Source organism: Sebastes fasciatus, chromosome 23, assembly GCF_043250625.1.
Source record: "Sebastes fasciatus isolate fSebFas1 chromosome 23, fSebFas1.pri, whole genome shotgun sequence".
In the NCBI taxonomy this organism is placed as follows: Eukaryota; Metazoa; Chordata; class Actinopteri; order Perciformes; family Sebastidae; genus Sebastes; species Sebastes fasciatus.
In genome coordinates, this window is record NC_133817.1 from 12,728,152 (window position 1) to 12,752,307 (window position 24,156).

At 39.5% G+C, this 24,156-nt stretch overlaps 1 protein-coding gene across 4 annotated transcripts; it reads left to right on the forward strand.

The window, feature by feature from the left end:
• The first annotated feature begins 444 nt into the window (after positions 1-444).
• pacsin2 (protein kinase C and casein kinase substrate in neurons 2) lies at positions 445-23,662 on the forward strand. 4 transcript variants are annotated; one of them, XM_074625182.1, is made up of 12 exons: positions 453-603; positions 10,329-10,420; positions 10,735-10,891; positions 11,087-11,322; positions 12,729-12,884; positions 13,293-13,468; positions 13,637-13,757; positions 14,713-14,760; positions 16,455-16,582; positions 19,808-19,984; positions 21,155-21,336; positions 21,834-23,662. In XM_074625182.1, exons 2-12 carry the CDS (start codon positions 10,364-10,366, stop codon positions 21,944-21,946), a joined length of 1,551 nt encoding a protein of 516 aa, XP_074481283.1. In that variant the 5' UTR covers positions 453-603; positions 10,329-10,363; the 3' UTR covers positions 21,947-23,662. The 4 variants fall into 4 exon arrangements, with proteins under 4 accessions (XP_074481284.1, XP_074481286.1, XP_074481283.1 ...); XM_074625183.1 differs by lacking the exon at positions 14,713-14,760 and having other exon boundaries at positions 445-603; XM_074625184.1 differs by lacking the exon at positions 19,808-19,984.
• The last annotated feature ends 494 nt before the right edge of the window (positions 23,663-24,156 follow it).

Here is a 24,156-nt window from a genome sequence, read left to right on the forward strand (position 1 = left end):
TTTCTATTTTCTCGTAAAGTTATGACTTTATTCTTGTAAAGTTATGACTTTCTTCTCATAAAGTTACGACTTTTTTCTCGTAAAGTTATGACTTTCTTCTCATAAAGTTACGACTTTATTCTTGTAACATTACGAGTTTTTTCTCGTATTATGACTTTATTCTGTAAATCTCAGATGTTTTTCCCTCAATGTGGCCCTAATACTCCATCGTACATTGTCTCTTTGGCCCTCACTGCATTAGACTTATATACTATATACTTACACTATAAACTGTGTTACCTTCATCACAATGATCAAATGTTTTGCGGCTCCAGACAGATTTTTTCTTTTTTTTTGCCTAAAATGGCTCTTTTGATAGTAAAGATTGCTGAATCTGCAACAGTCCTTAGTAATATTTACTTTCCTCCCTGGTCTTATTTTGAAAACCTCCCCCGGATGTGCTGCACCGCACTGAGGCTAACTGACGGGTTGTGTCAGTCAGTCGATGGATGGTTCCGCTGCTGAGCAGAAAAACGGGCGAAAAGATCAGTAAATTAACACCTCCAGGAGAATTAACCCTTCAACTAAACCCTAACCCGTCAAGAGGAATAAACCTACTGCCAGGTAAGCTCAAAACAACACTTTAAGGTCGTGTATTTTAACTTTTTTTCACTAAAAGGGGGCTAACATTTGAGCTAAAGGGGCTAACGTTAAAGTTAACTAACTTCCCGTTGGGAGGTAGTTAGTTGTGTCACAGTGTTTAATGTCCGACCTCTGGTTGTTATGAACCATTAATTCATGTAGTAGTATTAAGGTGTTTGTCTAGTTTTCACACAGAGAGAGAGAGAGACTAGGCTTGCATTGCCTGGAGTGATAAAGGGCGGGGCAGGTTTCACAAGTAAAGATAACCCTCCTGGTTCATGTCATATCATCCTGCATGGTATGCTTAACTATATTACATAATTGTATTATTTTTCCATGGAGAGAAATAGCTCAGTTGCCTGTTTCCCATGCTCCCTGCTCTCTGGGTTAAATTGCGCAGTGCCAGCTTGCTGCCAAGTTCAGTCCTCAATTCAATTCAAACAACTTTATTAATCCCTCTAGGGGCAATTGGTTTGGAGCAGCTTGTGCATAAAAACATAGATAAAACATAGTGGCACACAACAACAATATATGTAAGCTTAAAAAAATATATAAAACAGGACCCAAAACGATTACTGATGTAAAGTCCTGACTCCTGTACTGGCACATTTAACCCAACAAAAAAAAGACATGTTTAGGTTTCTCATTGTTTTTATTTATTTATTTTTATTTATTTTGCACAATTTAAGACTATACAACATATCAAAAAAATAAGTGAATAATAGAAAGTGCAGGAAGAGGCAAAAAACCCACTGGGTTTATCTGAAGCCTCCACCTAGAGACAAGATTAATATAAAGAAATAATATGACTACATAATATAATAACATATAATTTGCAGTACATCCTTGTCGACACGTGTCATTGTTTTTTTCAATATATTTATTGTTTTTTTGTTCATTTTGAAACAACAGAACAAACATTCACAAACAATAATAACATTCTCGGTACAATGAAACTTAATAAACCTAATATTAATATAAAATAAGGCAGTATAGGTACAGGAAAAACATATTATATAAAAAAAATAGATATATAAGTAAAAATAATATACACAAGTAAAAGAAATAAAATTTAAAACAATAAAATAAAATAAAATCTATTTATATATACATATATATATACATACATACACATATACGCACACGCAGTATATACACATACATATAATCAATAAAAAAAATCAGTGTACAATTCAGTCATCATCCTATTCCATCTCCCTATTCACAATCATCCTGCTCCAGCAATGATAGAAATTACAATTACTTTGGAGTGACGGTGGTAGCACCAATCCTTATCGGATCACAGGGATCTACAGTCAGGCCGTTCATAAAATGTATGAAAGGTTTCCACATCATATAAAAATCCTCAACTTTACCTCTTACTATGAAAGTCAGTTTTTCTAATGCCAGACTCTTGAATCCATTGACTAGAGTTAGGTCTCAGAATATCTTTCAATTTTAAAGGTTTCTCATTGTTATATTATGATCATTTTCCAGTACATCCTTGTCGACACGAGGTTATTAGTCACGTGAAGCAGGGGAACTGGCCTATCATCTGAGCATGACAAACAGAGACAATACTCATGCTATATTCATTATGAATCAGTGGAAGTTATCAGTCATCACAGTCATGCAGCAGGAGCATTGAGACATGCCTAGTGACAGCAGTGGGGTTTGGCATCTGTGTGGTTTGTTGGTGTAGTAGTGTTGTCAGGGTGAAGCAGTAGTGAAAGCTCTAGTTCCTTTATTTCTGGGGGGCCATGTGAACTGATTGCTCCAAGCTAAACTTAGAATGGGTATTCCTATTTAGGCTGAAGGCACTGCTCTCCATTTAGAGAGATCTTTATTTGGTGTATTCTCCAAGAGCACACATGAAGCAGTTCAAGGAATATGTCTGTTCTCTATTTTGTGATGTTTTGTAGACCAAATATGAATCAATTTATCCAGAAAAGATTGGTCGAGAGATAGCAAATTAATTTGTCTTTTTTCATGCTTAAATGCCAAACATTAGCTGGTACCAGCTTCCTATTTGTAAGTAATTTGTGTTATACCATTGTTAACTGAATATCAAGCCCAGTCGCACAGCAGTTCGGGAAATAGTCACGAAATTGAATGTATTGATTCGTGTACAAAGACACGAATTTAAATTTTTTTTTCTTGATGGTCAGCATGAAATCAATTCGTACTGCATGTAATCAACATAATTGTGAAACAGGGAGTATAAAGAGAGGTGAACGCCGCATAGCGAGGAGATCGGGATGGATGGGTGGGTCAAAAAACACAGGATTTTCCCCCAGGGAGACAGGTGTTTGTGTACCGTGTGAAACCACAAGTCAAAGTTGATTTGTTTGTCATGTAACTTGGGTGTGTTGGTCAGACAAAACAAGACATTTGAAGATGTCACCTTGTACTTTCTGGTGTTAGACTAAATGATTAATTGAGAAAATAATCGGCAAATGAATTGATCATGAAAATATATTGTTAGTTGCATCCCTTATTCACAGGCCTTTTCTGTAGAATAGTATAGAAGACACCATAGAAGGTCACAGGGTTAGCAGGATGACTTTTTTTCATGGCACTTTCCTGAAAAGTCTGCAGCTTTAAATGCATCACATGAGGCTGTGTGCGTGCAGGACAGGGGCTTCCACAGGAAAAAGTCCAGAATTTGCCCGTCGGTGACGTCAGGATCTCCCCTTCCCTGTCATGTAATACTGAATTTCCCTCCATTATGTTCCTCTCTATGCTGCTGCCGTGTCCAGTGGAAAACGCCTGAAAGTGTGGAACAAACGCCATTGTTTCTCTCTGACCATGGAGCAAGTTTTTTTTTTTTTTAGCAGGCGCACTGGTCAGTTATGTTGAGAGTACAGTTGACCTGATGGACCACCGGTTTCATTGTTTCGCTCACTGTCAGTGATCTCTATAAAGGCTGCAGCGAGTAATCGAGAGGCTCTGCATTCGAAAGGCCACACTCCTGTGAGATCAGCAGTCCCGTGCAGCTGTTGAGCTCACACGAGGAAGGAGGGCAGAGGTGAATGACTGACAGGGAAAGAAAATCAAGGTCGTGACCTGCGACTGCCATGGAAACTCTTGACCTTCAAGCTTGCGTGCAACAAGAGAGAAAGAAGCAAAGGAACGACTGTATTTTCTTCTCTCATAGCTCAGTCGGGATTAAGCAGCGTCCTGCTGTGAAACCGCAATATTGAAGGGATAGATCAGCTCAGCTGCACTCCCTCTGCCTCTGAGATATTGCAGGCGTTTTATGCAACAAAGGAAGGAAATGGAAACGAACAAAAAATGTCACCCCTGCTTAGATAAGCAATTTTCATGTGATTAAGACATTGCAGCATTGGCAAAATAGAGCGCTAGAGTATTTTTTTAAGCTTGATTGTTATGTAATCACACTTACTTCCTTCAATCCCCATGATTAGCATTTGTACTGAGGATTTAAATAAAAAAATTTAAGCAAAAATGGCACAAAACCTCTGCCTGCAGCATCTTTAATATGAAGATTTGCTGGTTTTCTCTGTGTTATATAATTGTAATCTAAATATATTTGGGTTTTGGACTGTTGGCTGGACAAAACAATACATTTTAAGTCATCAACAAGGAAAATGTGATAGGCATTTTCAGTATTTGCTGTCATATTATAGACCAAACAATGAATAGAGAAAATGGTCTGCAGATTAATCAATATTGAAAATAATTGTAAGGTGCAGCCATGATTATCGATCATATAAGACAAAGAAATAGAACAAATCCTCACATTTGAGAAACTGGAACAAGGAAATCTGGGAGGTCTCAGTATTTAGCAGGAAACTGAATACAACACAGCAACCTTCAGGATAACTCCACTTACTGTGCAAACATTTCCCCTCTCCAGCAGTTACTGATTAGTAGGCCGGCCACATTGAAGCAGAACAAAATGTTGAGATTGTTTGACATTAATCTGCCGATGTCCTTGCTATATTCTCTTGATAAGAGTTTGTTCTGAAGTGACCTGCCTCAATCACTACAGTTTAAATCACAAAACCTCCTACATCTTTATGGGTTAGATGTGCTAAAAAAAATGGGTTTAAATACAACTCAGGCTGGTTACCTGGCGCTCTGATTATCTTTTTCACCCTCTAACTTAAACACACACAGCTTCAGGGCAGGTATGCATGTGCCTGTCAGATGCGTATGCGCTCATCTCTACTGTCTACAGCAACAGTATCCTGTTGTTTCCTGCTTCTCAGCCCCATTCATGACACTATTGCTGAGTGACAACCCCCAGAGCACTCTGAGAAACATAAACACGGGGTGAATGGACAGTCTGCTGCTGGTTTGTGGGAAAGAATATGCTCTTGTACACAAAGGCCTATTTTGCCTTGACATCTTTCCAACTATTTAGCATATTTGGTTGCGTCTTCTTCATCTATCTCCACTTTCCCCTCCCTATGCTGGTTGTGAAGGTCATTGGCCTCAAGGACTGGGTATCGTTTTTAAAAAATTACGATACCAATAGAGTATCAATATGAATGGAAGCTGTGTGTGTGTCCCACTGGCTAGCTAATCGTCGCACTGCACAGCACTCATACAGCGGATACTGCTGATTACCCACGGTGGCAGGGCCGCATATCATGGAAGCGTAATGGACCTTTCACAAAGAATGTGGTAACGGCGCCACTGCGCTCTGAAACCCATTATTTCCAATGGCTTGCACAGCACAACAACGGCTTTTCGCTGCTAAGATATCTCCGTGTTCAGAGCCGCGTGCAGGCAGGCAATCCCGGCTGTATGGGTTCAAGGACACTTGCAGTGATTGGCTGCGAGCAAAACCATACAAATATTTGTTTTTTTCTAGATCTGGGCACAAAAAGGATCAATTGCAGGCATTGTTTGACTGGAGAAGTTTCAAATCAACTTGGTACTGGGTTATTTCGGACGATACCTTTAAAGGTATTGAGTACCGATACCCATCCCTACTGGCCTCTCGTTTCCATTTCCAACAGCATAGTGCAGTAAGCTTTCATGTGCTTTTAATAACACACATGTCATCTCTTGCTGTCTCACTATCATCCTCTCTTCCACCCTTTAGCTCTGCAGCTGGTCACATGCAGCTGTCGCTCTGAATCATCATTCACGAATCAACAAACTACCAATATTTGTTAAGCCTACTTCTGCTTTAAAACAGCCACGTCAGCCTCATCTGTGCAAATTTGGATACAAATGAGTTGTATGAGTAGTGAGTCGGTTTCGGCATGGTAGCATTGAGGAATGCAGTCGTTCACTTCTATCTTAAGGCTGTTGTCGGCGACCAAATTCCAGCGTGCTCAGTACATTTACTTATCAGTCTTTAGTGGGTATCATTGTTGTGTTTGATTACGTAAGCCTGTAATCTAAGAACCCCTGTTCCAGTTTCTGCAGCCTTGATGAAATCATGCATTTCTTAGCAGAAAGTGTTATGTGCTTATTTGTCACTTCAAATGTAGATGACAAAAACAATTCCAGATGGTAATCTGTCCATCTTATATTCTCTACTAATTTTGCTCATTCACTTGTGTTTTTTGGGTTGTGCATAGCAGCACACAGTGTTGGGTTTTGCAGTAGAGTGACAGATTAAGTGGACTTCAGACCTGGCCTTGGTCAACACAGCATTGTTTACAGTCGTAGGTCAAGCTGCGTTCAATTGTTTAACACAGTCCCCATGTCCTCCAGAGCCAAGGGTGTGCAGATGTTTGTTCCTGTTTGCTGTTGATTGCATCAGGTCTGGAAAATACATTGTTGCGCGTGAAGATTTTTTGGCATTTTCTGTACATCTGTGCCTTTTTATATTTTAATAAGTTTGCTAGTCGAGTCTCTTGATTTAAAAACAACATATGTAGATCTGAAGTCTACGAAACCTTTCGGAGGTTTGTCCTCAGCAGCGTTTTTACGTAAGAAGACTTGTTGCCGTGTTTAGACTGGATATTTGTGGCTCGTTCCATGCGTCCCTTGTGTGTCCCTCTCGTGTTTTTGCAGCAGTGATTGGGGAATGAAGAATCTGGACAGCTGGTGGGGAAATGCCAAAGGGACAAGATGACAAGACTGGGCTGGATAGTGTGTGATATTTTGTGCTGAGAAATGGGCTCCCATGGTTTTGTTTTTCTATTATGCACACATCTTTGCAGAATTCAACTGCGATGGATCTCTGGCGGTCCACACAGCACATTAATATTGATATTAATGCTTGTGAGGGTTTGAACAAACAGAAAAACTCTGAACTTTTGCCCTGTATGTAAAGTACACAGTACGTGTTTTGTGTGTGTAGTCAGAGTTTTCGGATTCAAGATGATTTCAAATCTGACAGTCTGACATCAATATAGCAGGAATATAACAATAATAATATCATATTACTTTAATATATAAGATACCTTCATAATGTGAGGGCTGCAACTAACACGCCAATTATTTGATAAAATGTTATGAACTCAATTGGCTGTTCCCTGCTTTGTTGTATCAAGGCTATCATCATTAATGAGGAAGTTGAGTAAAATCAAACGTGTGGTTTTCTCTAGAAAAAGTGACAGACATCATCTGTTTGTGTGTGTTTGTCTGTTTGACTGACCTGATTGTAAACTACAAACACAGTTAAAGAGACGATTGTTCCCCGGCTAGCAGTGACCACAATACCACCCTCTGTCCAATACTGCCCTGGAGGGCACGGGCCACTGACCACTGGCCAACATGCATACATACACACACACACACACACACTAAGCACTCACTAAGCACCAGCCACCGTCCACTCTCTGTCACGCTCAACTGAAAGAGGCCCTGTGTGTTAAAATGCATCTTTTGTGATCCGATCACAAGTGGATAGCTCCAGATAAGAGATTACTTACATTGTTGATGTTTGAATGAGTGTAACTGACGATCAGACTAGTCTACAAAATCAAAAGTGAAGGAGAAAGAGAGAGACCGAGACTTTGGGGTTTTCATTTGGCCCTCTTTTTATCGGTATCAGTGAAATCTTGTACCAAGAAATAGCTGTACAGACGGATCAAAAAATGCTTTTAATGTGCATAATATAGGGTTGCTTTCACATACACTATTTCACAAATTTTTATTATTATTTTATAGATTGCATTTTTATTGAGATTTATTTATTTAGTTATTTGTACTAATTTAATTCTCAGGAAAGTTTTCCATTTTAAATTTACGTTTTATGATTTTGACTAAGGCTTCAGCTAACGATTATTCTCATTATTGATTAAAGTTTTTTTCATAAAAGGTCAGAATATAGTGAAAGATACCCATGACAAAGGACTAAGATGACTTGTTTTGTCCTAACAACTAGTAATGCACCGATACCGATACTGGTATCGTATATCAGTCCGATATTGACTCAAATACCTGGATGGGGTATCGATGACAATAGGCCGATCTGGTATCTGATACCATTAATTTGAAATAATAATTCAGTAAATTTCTATCTATGTATTTATTTGTTACATTTTGTTTTAAAAAGTTAGCAAAAAATGTTCAAGCCTGATGTTTCCTTACATATAAAATAATGATCCCAGTCACTTCCATACAGTGAAGTATACAGCCTATTAATTAAACCCTGGTATTGGATCGGTACTCAGTATCGGACGATATACCAAAGCCCCAGTATTGGTATTGGGACTTAAAAAGTCGGATCGGTGCGTCCCTACTAACAACAGTTCAAAACCTAAAGAAAGAAGAAGCTGTAAATGAGGAATGTTTGCATTTCTGCTTGAAAAATGACCAACGATTAATAGATTATCAAAATAATTGCTGATTATTTTTCTGTCAATTGACTAATTGTTTTCAGCTCAACTTTTACAAGTTTATTTTTAAACTTAAAAACGTTCGGCTCGGTCCATATCTTGGTCACAGATTATAGCCTTTTCAACTCTTGATTTGAATTGTTTGTGGCGTACAACAACTTGAATCAATAATTCAGTCTGTTAATTGTGAGAAATAATGACAGATGACCATCACTTATGACTTCAAATGTATTTCCCTCCTAGTAGTGGTTGCAGTTTTCTCCGAGGTGCAATTGAATGCGAGCCGGAAAGTAAAAATTCGATCTTGAGTGGTCACTTGAGATGCATTTTAGACTGACGCCAGGTGTCCGCTGCAGTCTGCCTCAGCTGTACGTAACCACAATCTGAATATATATGGTTACAAGATAGAGTGGGGCCAGTCAAGCTGATGGAGAAGAGAGAGGAAGAGGATGGAGGGGATGAATAAAGAGAGCCTGTTGAGATTGAAATGATGGCCGTGAGGAGAGAAGAGAGTAACAGAGGATGGTCTGTGGTACCCGTCTGAAGGAAACGGAAGCCGCCCGCTGTGTGCTCCTTGACACTTTCTTTTTCTCCGTCAGAATCCCACACACACACACCAATGTATATAGTTCAGCTGAGACTCTGTGTGCCGCCAGCAACCACTGGTTTCAGTTTGTCATGTGTTGAGGGTTGTGAGGTTATAGAAATGGATGAAAACACCCACCTGCTGCCTGGATTATCAAACCAGATCACACACTTTCACTCCCCTTCATCTTCCATTTCACTCTGTATCACTCCTCTGAACTATTCCTTTTTCTTAGTCACAGTATTATTCACCCTCTTATCAGTGTATGTTGTTGTGACAGAATTATAATGTTGGCTTGATGTTGTCATTCAGCTGTGGGTTTCATAAAGAGAACAAGTGTGTGACAGTGTTTAACAGACATGTTTCCCTTCCTCTTTGCTGTATATATTTAATAACGCAACTGTCTCTAATGTTGGCTCTTCCCACACTGTATTTGAGAAGCTTACCCTGAAAAACGTTCAATAATAAAACATGTTTATCTGATGTATTATGCATATATTTTACAATATATCTACACAATTAATTAATTGTGTTCCCTTTAATTTGTTCATGTTGGAATGGAACCGGTAGCAATTAATTTAATTATTTTTTAAAAACTGTAAACGGCAAATGGCTTATATTTGATATACTTGATAAATGGCTAAAAATTAGAGATGCACCGATTGCAATTTTCTTGGCCGATTCAGATTTTCTTTTACAGTCAGAACAGCCGATTCTGATTTTCTTCTTTCTAAGAACTATAATTGAGTATACACATAACATTTTTGTAACTTTTCTTTCATACAAAATTGAAATTCTATAATAATAAAACATTGACTTTTAAATTGAATTATTATTATAAAATTAAACATTCTCCAAAACTGCACCAAGTTACAGGACCTTCTTCTTCTTCTTGTTAAAACCTTAATTCTTTACTTTGTTCCTCCACGGCTTATTTTGGACTTGCAGGTGTCACAATATGCAAGCTTTATGTCTTCTTCACTCATGTTGAACAATTTCCACATCAACAACATGTGTGTGTAAATTTGACCAGCAAAAAATGGTATATATGAGACTGATCGGCCATTCACCGGTCACGGCCGATCAGCTGATAACCTGCCAGTTTCGACTGGTGGCCGATCGATCGGTGCATCTCTACTAAAATATGAATAGTTGATTAATTATATAGTTGATTAATCATTGATAAACTGGTCATGATATAATATTATCTTCTTTTTTTTAGCTCATATCCCTAAAGAAACGCCTGGTTGTGCTGTAGTAGTTTTAGGTATTTCTAACGAGTGAGCTAACAGGGAGTTTTAATCACACTCATTCATTGACACATTATTTGTTTTTCTGTGTTTTTCCAGGCCCTACACACTGAGTGTAACTGAGGGCAGCAGAGATGTCGGGCTCCTACGATGACTCCATGATTGACGTCTCCAGTGATAGCTTCTGGGAGGTGAGACGCATGAATCCCTTTACACTACCTGCCCTTTTAATCCAGTGTCATAGTGATTTTTGTGTTGCTGAAAACTGCTGTGTTGAGATGACATTTACATCTGATGACATCTGAAGAAATCCAGTGAATATAACAACTTTAACAACACAATAATGCTGCTGTAAATTATTCTGTGTTCTCTCTTTATTCTCTAAATAAATAAACTCCACTCAGAGAGCAATGCCTTCAAAGAAATCTAGTGTGATCCATTTGCCATAACTACCGTTTTCTAGCTCCTTTTCAACCATCTTTCTCCGTCTGTTGCTGGTTCTCAGGTTGGTAACTACAAACGATCGGTGAAACGGGTAGACGACGGCAATCGGCTCTGTAATGATCTGATGAGCTGTCTTCATGAGCGGGCGCGTATTGAAAAGACCTACGCACAGCAGCTCACAGAATGGGGGAAGCGCTGGCGGCAACTCATAGAAAAAGGTAGGAATATAAAAACCTTAAACCTCACATTAGATTATATAGAGCAGTTTTAATTTCCAGAGTCAGACCCTGAGATATTGTTTTATTTAGCATACCAACTGTAGTAGAAAAAAGTCCCAGAGATTATGCTTCTTAGGGACAATAATATTAAGATATTAAAATGAAAGACTGACTGGTAAATATCTCTTCCCTCAGGCCCTCAGTATGGTACGTTGGAGCGGGCGTGGACCGCTCTGTGCACGGAGGCGGAGAAGGTGAGCGAGCTCCACATGGAGGTGAAATCAGCACTGATGGGAGAAGACTACGAGAAGCTGAAGAACTGGCAGAGAGACTCGTACCACAAACAGATGATCGGCGGCTACAAAGAGACTAAAGAGGCCGATGACGGCTTCCGCAAGGCTCAGAAACCCTGGGCCAAGAGACTCAAAGAGGTGTGGAAGCAATTCCTATCAAATATGTTTTGAACTATAAACAGCTGAGCAGTTACCACGAGAAAATGACTGATTACACCCGTGACTATCAATTTCACCCGTCAGTTCACATGATTACATATTACTGACTCGCTAAGTATTGTTTTGCCCTCCATGACTACATGCTTACTAAACAACAACACAGCAGAACCACAGTTTGCAGCCTCTTGAGAATAAGAAGCTATTGCCACACATTAGCCACAGTGTGCCAAAGTGGCAGCCAGTAACTGTATCCTGTCGTTCTTTGTAGAAAGGAAGGAAACACTGAGGGCTTTGCAGGGGAGACTTGCACCTCTTAGTTCAAATGCAGGTCAACGTATTTCCTACTACTGCTTTCATTTTAGCAGCCTGTTTACTCGGCAGTACACACATTCCTTTCTTTTGTGCATGTGTATAAGAGCATGCAAGTATTTGTATGTTCGAATACCACTGAACGTTAAGCAACCTCCAGGCCTTGCTCTCATTTCCTGTGTGATGTGGTGACATCCCCCCCTTGTCATTGAGCAGCGACAGAACAATACGGTTTTGTATCCCTGCTGGTTTATTGATTGACCAGACAGACAGTGACAAGTGGTAGAGGGCAGAGAGGAAATGAGGCTAATTAATAGGTCTAGAAAATGAGTAGCTGACGCAGGCAGTGTGTCAATAATAGACACATACATGCTAAACTGGACACAGTATTTGACTCATAGTCTTCAGCCCTCGTTGGTTTTTAGCGGATTGACACATACAGTAACTGCTTGTCATTTCAAATTAGGGAGGAGGACATGACCTCATGGTTTGTTCACACGACTGCTCTGGCTTCGGCCCAAATTACACTCGCCACAGCCCAAGACGCTCTTCAGATAAAACCACGAAGGATGAGTTCGCTTCCTCAATTCCTATCTGTTGGAGTTTAAATATAAACAAAGTGACAGAGGAGTGGTTCCTGTCATAAATGCATCACTTATCAGACTTGCCAGGCGTCAGTGTTTCCAGGTGTTGCGTTGGTTTCTGTATATGAGGTGTTATTCATTCATTCCAGCATTCGTGCGTCTGGGGCCTCAAATTGCCAAGCTTCTCTTAGTAGGAAATTAGTTGTAATGATTCCTAAAATGACAAAATGACACACATTTAGTCAGGCTTTTAGGCACAGAGAGAAAAATAAGTTAAATGTCCTTGAAAACCTTCTCCAAAATGACAGAAGCAGCCACATGTATGCACATTTTGTATTCAAAATTAAATACTTTTAGTGACTGACTTTTCCAACAACTTAATCCAAAAAAGATGTTGTAACTTGCTGCTTGAATCCCTCAGTCAGACACCAAATGTACCTTAAAAGACTGCCGCTATTGCCCTGCGTTTTATTTTATCGGTTGAATCCACAGATGGAGACAATGAAGAAGTCCTATCACTCTGCCTGTAAAGAAGAGAAGCTGGCAGCCAGCAGGGAGACCAACAGCAAACTGGAGAGCAACAACAACCCCGAAGCCCAGAAGAAGCTCCAGGAAAAGGTGGAGAAGTGTCAGCAGGAGGCGCAGAAGGTAGGGCTTCCTTTGGAAAAAACCGAGGTCAAAATTGTTTTTTATTTTTCTAGGAAGATTACTAAAGGTATTCCTGTTCCCATTGCTTGCTCAATTTCCTTCCATTTAGCTTTATAGTTCGGTCTACACCAACCTATGAAGGGCCTTAGTTGAGTTACCTTATAGTAGTCCCCTGTATTCTTTGATAGCTGTAGAGTTTAGTTGGTTTTTTAAGCTGGTATATATCACGACGATCTTAAGGGGGATTATAGTTGAAACTAAGGCCTTGTGTATTTTGGATGTGTAATTTATAACTCGAGTAAGAACCGTAGTCTGCTAAAAATTATATTCGCACTGGTAGAGGTCTAGAGATACACAAGTACATCATCAGGTATTCATGTTTTCACTTCATTCCTCCCTCTGTCCCAGACTAAAGAACGCTACGAGAAATCCCTGGAAGAACTCGACAAGTTGACCCCTCAGTATATGGAGAACATGGAGCAGGTGTTTGAGCAGTGGCAGCAGTTTGAAGAGAAACGAATCCGCTTCTTCAGCGAGCTGCTGCTGGAGGTTAAACAGCACCTGGATCTCTCAACCAATCACAGGTCAGACACATGGACAGTCACAGGGGTTGCTCTTCTCCAGTCATTGGTCAGGCCGGCCATTTAATGTCTGAATACATAAATATAGCTGCAGCCGGTGAACAGTGCTGTGAGAGATGCTTGAGACTTTAAATCATCTATAAAAAATAATGTACAATATTGTTTCCATAGATTCCAGACAATCTACCACACGCTGGAAGACACGGTCACTGCTACTGATGCCGAAGACGACCTGAAATGGTTCCGGTCCAATCACGGCCCCGGCATGCCAATGAACTGGCCCCAGTTTGAGGTACTACCGCCTTGATTTATACTAATAAAAGAGTGGGAGAGTGGCTCTCAAAAGGATTTCATATCACAGACCACAAACAGACACACATTAGGTCATCATGCTCACTCACTTTATTTAATCACATGAACTCTTACGGAAGGTTTTTTGTAGTTGCGGACTTGAAGACACAGAGTAATAGTCATTATATTAGTAATACACTGACTATGGATAAGTATCTCATACAACTCCACCTCAAAACACCCAAACTATCCCTTTAAAGACCACTGGTGCTCTCCCAGGCCTAACTATAGCTTTTTACAACATTACACCTAGCCCTGGCAGGAATTAATGCCCAGTGTCATTTTTGTCATTGATATATGCTGTTTGGCAGCAGGAGGTGGAAGTAAATCTCTCCTCAGCAGTCAAGAGTGGCAATGAGGAATGTAGAAATATCATCTTCCCAACAGGAGGTGAAATAAGAAAAAAGAGGACGGGAAGGCAAAGAGAAAGCTTCATGTGCTTGCAATGCTTCAATTTATAGTTCTTTTGAGTGCTCTTGCAGGCCTAGCTGTTACAATGGGGAGCCTTGTTCCACTTCCTTCATTACCAGGCTGTTTTTCTTTCTGAGTAATGCTTGGTTTTTTGGAAAGGAATACATTTTCTCTGTGACAAGATTCACATGCAAAAAAAAAAAGAGTGCGACGTAACCTGTTCGACAGCCAAAAGAAACTTGAATGAATAATTTAATGTCAAAAACAATACAGCACGCTCATATCTTCATTATTCTGCAAGCTACTGGCTCATTAGTTCATGTCGTTTGTTATAGAAGCAATCCCTACAATCATTTGTCATTGCTACATTCACAAACTAACCATTTCTGCAGCTCACAGTGTATACTCCACAGCTTTAGGATCAGACTGTGTCGTCCACATTAACCCTTTTTCCACACCTGCTTCCCTTTCCCCGTGTCTGACAGAATTTGGACTGGTCCGATCCTCGCTCCTTTAAGAGAAGGTCCATTGTAGTGAGTTCTGCATGGGAGGGCTGTTCTTTTTCAGCCATGAGGGGGGGAGATCCTTTTTTTTCCAATAACACTCTCACTCCTTACTGCTTCTATTTATGTGTGTGTGTTTGAGGTGGTTGCGTTTATATCTTGTATTCAAGTTTCAAAGAATATAAATAAGATAGAGATGACTGTCCCTGCCAAAGTATGTTAACATATCCACCTCTGATAACTACAGGATGTATACATACCTGTTCCTGGATATCAGACTGACCCTATACCACTGTTAAGACAGCTCAGACTCTCTGTTCTTTTCTAACCTTTGAACTCTGTCCCCTCAGTGGCCCTTCCCCTTATTACTTTGTCCATGTGAACCCTGCAGTACGTCACATGATGCCACCGTAGCTCAGCAATGTCACAGAAGAGTCTCAGAGGTCATAAACTAGACAAGGAAGATCTATAGTGTACTATATCATTTATATGAGGGAGGGACTTTACAAGGGCTGTCTGAATTATGATTATTTATGTGAGACGTCTTGCTGCTGCCATGTCATGATAGATGCTGGAAATTTCTACTGTGGGCAAAAATTCTCACCGGGGGCTTGACATTAAGCTTTCTCAGCTACTTGCTCGGTGTTTTAGTTGCTCAATAGCCAAACTTACTTGTCTGAAATGGAAAATGAAGGCCTACTAAAAAATAAATAAAATCAACAGGGATTTGGACAATTTTTATAATCTACTAATGTACAAAACATACAATTGGTATGCTCTACTCAAAGCTCATTAGTCTTTCCGCTGGTCCAACAATCACCAACTCTGGTGCTTTGTACAGATTATTGGCATTAGTAGTTTTAATTACAGTATGTATTATAAGCTGCCAGGAGCTAATGTAAGGAAGGTAAACAGGTCATACTTCCCTCTCTAATATCTGTTTTGTATTGCTGTGGAAACATCAACTGTATTTATTCAAGTTTCTTGCCAAAATCTACATTTTACAAGATTACATTTGAACTAGGGCTGTCAAAGTTACCACGTTAATAACGCGTCAATGCAAATTTGTTTTAACGCAACTAATTTCTTTAACGCAACTTGGGATTTCTAGGTTGTACCAGGCTCAATAACACTCCAAACAAGGAAAAACTGGCAGGGTCAAGGGGTCCAATGACCTCTGACCTCAAGATATGTGATTGAAAATGGGTTCTATGGGTACCCACGAGTCTCCCCTTTCCAGACATGCCCACTTGATGATAATCACATGCAGATTGGGGCAAGTCATAGTCACGTCAGCACACTGACAGCTGCTGTTGCCTGTTGGACTTAAGTTTGCCAAAAACATTTTCTCTTCTAAAACTGTGTGGCTGTTGTGATCTCTCTCTTGCTCCACTCTCCCTGGTTATCCCCTGGTGGGGGGGGGGACTCCTGGGTGCTGTGTTTCTTTCAACAGGTGATGGATACTGTACATGGTGCTGTCTCTCATCTTATCAGGCCTGCGCTGTACTTTTAAACGCTCATCTTGCATGTACAGTTTCACAATCCAGAGTCGGTGTCACAGCCTGTTTCACAGATTTCTGTGTGTGTATATTGCTGTGCACATGTCTGTGGATTGTTCTCCCACTGCCAGCTGTGAAAGCATGTTTTGAACCAAGCTCAACTACCAGTAGTAGACGTAATACTTGACTCTAATGTGTGTGTCTGTGTGTGTTTGTGTCTACCAGGACTGGTCCATAGACCTGAACCGAACCCTCAGCAGACGAGAAAAGAAGAAGCCAGAGGGAGTCACACTGACGGGCATCAGTCAAACCGGGTCAGACCAGCCGGTCCAGCCTGCCAAAACCAGCAGCAGGTAGATATCTGATCACTCGCTGACTCACTTTTCCTGTCTCTAACAAACACACAGAAAACTGAGCATGTGTTCCTAATGCACACACGGAAACACACTCACTTACTCGTCCAAACCCCCCACATCAGAGATAATCCCAGCGCACCACACATGGCGTCTTCCTCTCCAGGAATGCCTGTAAAACGTTACATAAGTGAAGCTCCGGGAGTGACGTCAAGGTATACTGCCGTCTCCATGGCAACGGTAAACATTTTGTCACCGTTTGTTGGGAAAGAATTCACCCCAGCGAGACTAAAGTCGGCTGGTGCATAGTTGAAAGCGAGCCAAAAAGTAATGTGGAAACCTATTACTCACACACACACAAAGGGAGACTTTCATAGCATGGATATTGGTACCGGGAAGTTCAAAGAAGGCCAGATTAGTGTTTAAGTCAAACACCTGCACCTGGATTGAGCAAGTTTATGATTAAAGGAAAGATTAAAAGAAATACTAAAACAAAGTTTAGCTGAATAACATGTTTTTATGACAGAAAAGGAGTGTATAAATCACAGGCTTGTTTGAGATTTAAGCAAAATGGTAGCAACAAAAGCTCGGCCCCAAACAGTGCCTTTTTGTTGCCAGATCAGACAGCTCATTTTTTGCAGTTTGCTGCTTCTTTTTTATTTCATGTATTGCTAGGCAACCACCAAATTAGTGCTAACGTTACCTTATTACAAACCATGAACTCTATGCGACCCAAATAGTTAATAGAACAGTTTAAATTAGTGAAAACAACTTACCTGAAATCTCAAGTAGGCTACTGCACTAATCTATCTCCTGCTGTTTCCTGTTCATGGTAACTACGGTTGGTAAAGTCATAAAGCTCCGGGTATCTCACCACAGTGAGAAAAAAAAACCGCTAATGACGTCGGGCGCTTTTCCGCTCTGAGTTGAATCTTTTTCAACTCGAGGCGTTCAGGACACTCCTGTAAAAACGCAGGGTGCACAGAGTGGATAAACGTTGAGCTGCTCAGTAACGCAAAAGCAGTGCACAAAATGCTTCAATCTCATTGAAAACAATTACAAAAAAATTCGCCCCAGGCTGCTAAAACTGTCTGATCGGGGCCTAATGATGTGTAATGGAATTAGACTAGAGGCTCTTCATGTTTGATTGGCAGGTTTTATTAGCATGACGTCACCTTTTTAAGATAAGATAAGAGCTTAGTTGTCCCCGCGGAGCAATGTGTCTCTGGTGTTGTGGCAACAGCACCTAAGGACATAACAGTGGTTCATAGAAACGACAACAAACATCTGATTAAGATATAAACTTCTCATGCATCCATCATCACGGAGCAAATTACAGTTTTATATTTATATCTATTATTCAGAATTGTAAGTGAATTTAGTCGTGGTTATCCCGTCTTGAGTTCTGGCCACTCTCATCTTATTATCCAGACATCAGTAGGAAGTGGCGTGTATGAGAGCACTAGAGGAGTGTCTAGAGGAGTCAACAAAGGGAATGTCAGGCACGGAAAGCATTTGACCTTTGAACTTGGGAATGTTGTCTGCCTCTCCCCCGTCCAGCACATTGTTTTCCTGTCATTTCCTACATCTTTGGGCGTGACTGGGGGGTTTTGTTTATGTACAGCGTCTGGATAGGTTCAGTCTGAAACAGTTTGGATTATCTTTCTGTAGTCGCAGAGCTCTGAGGGTCAAAAACAGCCTTCACCGTGAAGGTCGGTGACTTATCTTGATTGTAGTTTTTAATCGGCATCAGAAAGCCAGCCCTCATTTGTATCACATATTTCCCCTTTTTGATTGTCTGAAGCTTGAATGAACGTGGTTTTAACACCCGCCTTAATACAGCTCTTTGAATACATTGGATCTTAAGGTGTGTTTGTTGACTGAAACCATCCAAAGTTACATTGTGCCAGACTCCCAGTGGAGTCGTGTTTGGTGTAATAACTCCTCGGGCTCAACTCAGAGAGCGTGGCATGACTATGCAAACAAAGGCGTTCACATTTCTCCGCTTCACACTCTCAAGGGCCAACTGATAGTTGCTGCTGTTCACGGTCCAATAATTCAGTAAACAGGGAGTAGAAACCCTGTGTTTCCTCTGATACAGGTGGAGCGCTGTTGTTTGGTTTGTTCCTTGATGCGGAAAGTGACAATTGTAGGAAGTAAACTGCCCTCGTGAAAGATTTTGCACCTACACAAACCCAGAGCTGACAATTAAGTGTTAAATGTGTCTTTTCTATCTGTTTAGAAGTTGTTTTGTTGACTGTTTTCACTGCTTTGTTGATGTTACTCAGGCATTACATAAATACAGTAATTACTGGATCATCTATCTCATGAAACAAAGTCACAATTAACTGTTCGCTAAGCCTCTTGGCTCCTTGGCCTTGGAAGCTCACTACAGTAGGTTGTAAACTCGTTAGCCAGGTATGCTAAAAATCTATGGAGTCATAAGAGTGTCATAAAAAAGAATAAATCTGTAAAGGAATAAGAAAATAAATGTGGAAATATAAAGACAAATAATTAAAAGAATAAGTAAAAATAAAAGAATATATACGTAAATAAATAAATGTGGAAATATAATAAAGACAAATAAAAAATAATAATTATACACATTTTCATTTATTTTCACATTATTTGTTAATTTTTTTCTGAATTTATTTATATATTTTGAAAAATATATAATATAAAATGTTTGCATATTACTCTGTTTTCTGTATATTTACATACAAATATTTATATATTTGTATCCCTTTACTTTTCCTTATTCTTTTCCCTATTGCTTTTGCTATTCCTTGAAGGGCCAAGCTGTCAATCAACTGGCTTTGGGTGGGACTTCCTGCCCAGGCTAAGTAGTCAATTCCCATACATGTACTCTATTTTAAATGAAAAAATACTGTCATTTATATGCAATAAATAAATATATATATATTTTTAAAAATATAGAAATAAATGAACAAATAAATGTGAAAATAAATTAATATGCTTTCTACTTGTTATTTTATATTTTGATATTTGTCTTTATATTTCCATATGTGTTTATTTTCTTCATATTTCCACATTTTTCTTTATAATCTTTTACAGATTTATTCTTTTTTATGGCCCTCCTATGACTCCATAATTTGCAGCGTACATTTAAGCATGTCTACAGGTCATGCATGTTACACAGGTGTGTCTTTATGTGTGCCGTGTACATGTCAACAACCGATCTCTCACTGTGTCCCATGTTGTCAGCCTGACTGTGCCCACTAACACAGCGGCAGTGGGCTCAAACCCCTTTGATGAAGACGACGAAGAGGAGGAGGAGGAGGAGGAGGAGGAGAAGGAGAAGGAGGAGGAGGAGAAGGAGGAGGAGATGGAGCAGCAGACCACAGTCAACCACATCAGTGTGAATAAAGAGGAAATAAAAACGTTGGTGAACAGAAGAAAAAACACTCCTCCCGCCCGCCCACAACCTCCCCCGCCTTATTTCTTGTTTCTATCTTTGTGTCATGGATCGCCGTTGGTGCCGCGTTTCTTTTTTTCACAACATTTCCTTGTCTCGGTTACTTTGATCCCTTCTTCCTTATATCCACCTCTCTCTCCTCCCCCAGGTGGCAGGTTGTTGTGTTGCTCTGCATGGTCGCTGGAATGACACACAAAGCCAATGTCCTTCGCTCCTAACAGTGCCATGTCTTGCAGAACATTAAATGTCATGCGCATGCGGGGCGCATGTCTCTGCTGCGGGAGATGTCTTACAGTCAGATCTGAATATTGACACACTTATACACATGTGTATATAGATTGGTCATTTATATCAGACAATAATCATGCTGTATAGCATCAAAAGAAGTGTACATACACATATAAATGCATAAAAGACCAAATAAGATACACAAATGTGACCATCATACTGCATTTTTGTTGCCGTAAATCACCAAAAAAAGCAGGTAAAACCAGTGTCAACAGTAGATTTGCAATAAAAGACACTGTGAACAGATCTGACTGTAAATCCTTTATGTATGTGCTGGTGTGTGTATTATTTTTCAGTTAATAACTCTCTTGTCAGAGCCAAGTTCTCTCTGGTGTTTAGGTGGCTCCCTCTGTTGGCCGTCCAGGTTACACTCCAATCATGCTTTCACAACAATGATTTGTCTTGCTTGGTCTCATGTTGCTGTATTTTTCATGCGTCTTTTGATATGCAGTCATGTTGTTTTGTTGCATTGTGTGCACCCCCACTTGAAGCTGTTGATCTTAAAGTGGCATCAAATAGACCTTTGAATCATGTATGGTGCTGCCTGAACCAAACGCTTGCTTTGTAGCATTGATGCCATGTGTAAGCATGTTTTCCACTTATTTAGAGGATGTTTTTAAGATGAATCATAAAGCTCTCACCGGATCTTGAAATGCACTTTTGGCTTTTTGTGTTTTTACTTAACTTGGTGTTTTCATTTATTATTCTCGCTTTTCTAACTTTTAACTTTTTGTTCCTGCTTGCCGTACGCCTGGCATGCTGGGTTGTCCCGTCGATGCGTTTGTAAGGCCCTGAGATGAACGTGACAATACGTTTTTTCTAAGTGTCTCTCTTGTCTGTCCATCCAGTGCGAGCAGTATGGAGAAGACTGCGGACTGGTCCGATGAAGACACAGGTGGTAACCCGTTCTCCGCCAACGGCGACGGGAATCCGTTCGAAGATGAGCCGGCTTCTCCGGTCGTCTCTGTGGCTGTCAAAGCCCTCTATGACTATGAAGGACAGGAGCAGGATGAGCTGACCTTCAAAGCAGGTACGTAGCGGGAATGATGAGAAAGACTCATGGCGCGTCCAAAATCACAAACCATGCACTACATACCCAATATGCGTACTATCGTTCAACATACTTTTATGTGAATAAACAGTAGTAGGTATCTTTTCGGACGCACTGAGCAGTAATTTACGACGTCACTTCTTGAGAGCCTCCTTGTCGGTTGGAGACATGTAACCATGGTAACTCGTGCCAACCTCATGTGACCAAAACAAACTAATTTTGAAAATATATTACGCATGAAATCTTTAGTGAAAATCTTATACTTACACTTAAAGTGAAGCATCATTGACGTTCCAGAGCTGTCACTCAACAGCATACTGTAATATTTCACCGGAAATAGTATGCAATTTGCATACTATTGGTTTCATACTAAGGTTTCGGACATACTAACAAATCTCACATAGTGTTTTAGCGTACTAAATAGGTTACTGGAATACAAATATACATCCCTTCTTTGTTCTTTCTCCTTCCTCCAGGGGATGAATTCACCAAAATTGGCGAAGAAGATGATCAGGGTTGGTGCAAAGGCCGGCTCAAGGACGGAAAAACAGGCCTCTATCCTGCTAACTATGTGGAAGACACCCAGTAATGAATTATCACAAATGAATAAATGTGAAGAAAGAAGAAAGCGATGTGTTGCAAAGTGACTGCCGGCTGGAAACGAGAAAGGCTCTGCCTTATTTTTAACTCCCTGTTGGTGAAGACTGGACGAGTGTTGGAGGAGGACGGAGGAGAGAAGTTGCAGATTTATTAAAGGACCACTTGAGATGTTGTTGCTTGCCACAGATATGAAAGATGGAAATGAACAAGTTTCCAGATGATTCCAGGCGAAGAAGATCACAGAGGAAAAAATTGCTGTCAGCGTAAGATATGTTACTTAGAATCCCATTTATGCTGTTACAAAAATAATAGCCTTTCAAGTAGATAAAATGAAATTTATGTGTGAACTTATATATTTTGTTTAAACGAAACACTGGGATGACACTGACAAATCGTCTTGCGATGTTACATGCAGCCTTCAAGCCACTATGGATTCATTAAAGGGAGATGACCCTTTTTTATAACCATAATTATCTATTTTAGGTTTGAAACCTGTTCCTGAATCCAGTCCATAAATGTTAATTGTTTTTTGACAAAGTAGGCACTTATGATGGGATTATTGTGTCAGGTTTAACCTGATTTTAAATTAGTGCTTACGTTGTTCTGTCATTCCTTTCAGGGTTCTGTTTGTCCATTCAGTTCATCAACTGTTCTGGTTATTTTATAAGGAATGATGAAGATCAGTAGAGCCGTATCCTGATGTAGTCTTCATTTAGTTCACAGTGGGTGGGTTCCTCTAGTCACTGCAATTGAATGTATATTCACTGATTGTATTTTCTCACTTATGGATTGTTCACTTTAGGTGAGGTTGGGTTTTTTTCAAGCACTGACCCATTAATTAACCCCCAGAACAAACTGTCCTCAAGCTCTTCACACAGATCTCTCTATTGATCGTCATACTATATGGGTTATTTTTCACGCAACACTGAAAGTTTATCTCACTTGAATCTCCATGTTTTAATTTTCTCACTTCTTGTTTAAACGTCAAGTTATGGGAGAATATTTTCTGTTTTTTTTTAAAAATATATTACAATTTATAGCAATAAAACCACAGCCGAGTATGGCGCCGCATACCTGCATGTAAATAGCCTGGACGGAATGAAATATTAGAACAAATTAAGCATCGATATCAGATGATATGTAGTTGGAAATTGATGATTGTTAATTTATGATGCCACAAGTGCTTTTGTTCTACTCTTGTTAGAATGCTGTGACTGAGAATCAGTTTGTATAGTAATTGAATGTTTTATGGCAAATATCCCTTGAATCTGTTATTTTGATATATTTGTAAATATGATTATTTTTCCCATCACAGACGGCCATACTCATTGAATTAATCAACAAAATATGTGAATTATTGTCAATTTTCCCCTTAGGAGCTATGACATGAATGGAAATACCTGATTTCATACATATGTTTGGCTCATCAAGTATTTCGTAGGCTTGTATTTCTGCAGGCTTTTCACTTCACATTAATTGCCCAGTATGTATCGATGAAATCATTGCTCTCAAAAGCTATTTGATGCCTTTAACTGCAGCACGAGAGGAAGATGAATTTTGTTGTCTTTAATAATAGTGAGAAAGGAGACGTTTTGCCATGTTTTCAGGGCATGCTGTCGTCAAAACGCAGCAACAGCTGTACTTGCACAGTAAGGTTTGTAAATGTTGTCCCACAACATAATAAATGAATTTATTGGAAAAAAAATATATATTTTGCCTTTGTCTTGAGTACTGATATTTCTCATCTTTAACTTTTCACTTATGATGTCAAGATATTTACTGTATCTAAAAAGAGCTTAATTTTTGTGTGTGTGTGTGTAAAGAGCCTTAAAAACTTTTGAATATAGTTAATTTACTCAACCAATAGTTTAGTTTTACAATACTTTTGGTTGCAGACTCAGTGTCCTGTTGAAGTAAATGTCAAGTGAGGCACATCTACAGTACAGTTGTCTGTGTAAATGAAAATAAGGAAAATGCTACTAACATGCCTTGAATTTAGCGTTATGAAATTTAACACAACATTTTATATATTGATATATATATATGTCCCACAACATATATATATATGTATAATATATATATTATACATTTATATGTATAATATATATACATGTAAATATATGTATATATATGCATATATATATATATGTATATATATATACATATATACATATATATATGTATATATATATACATATA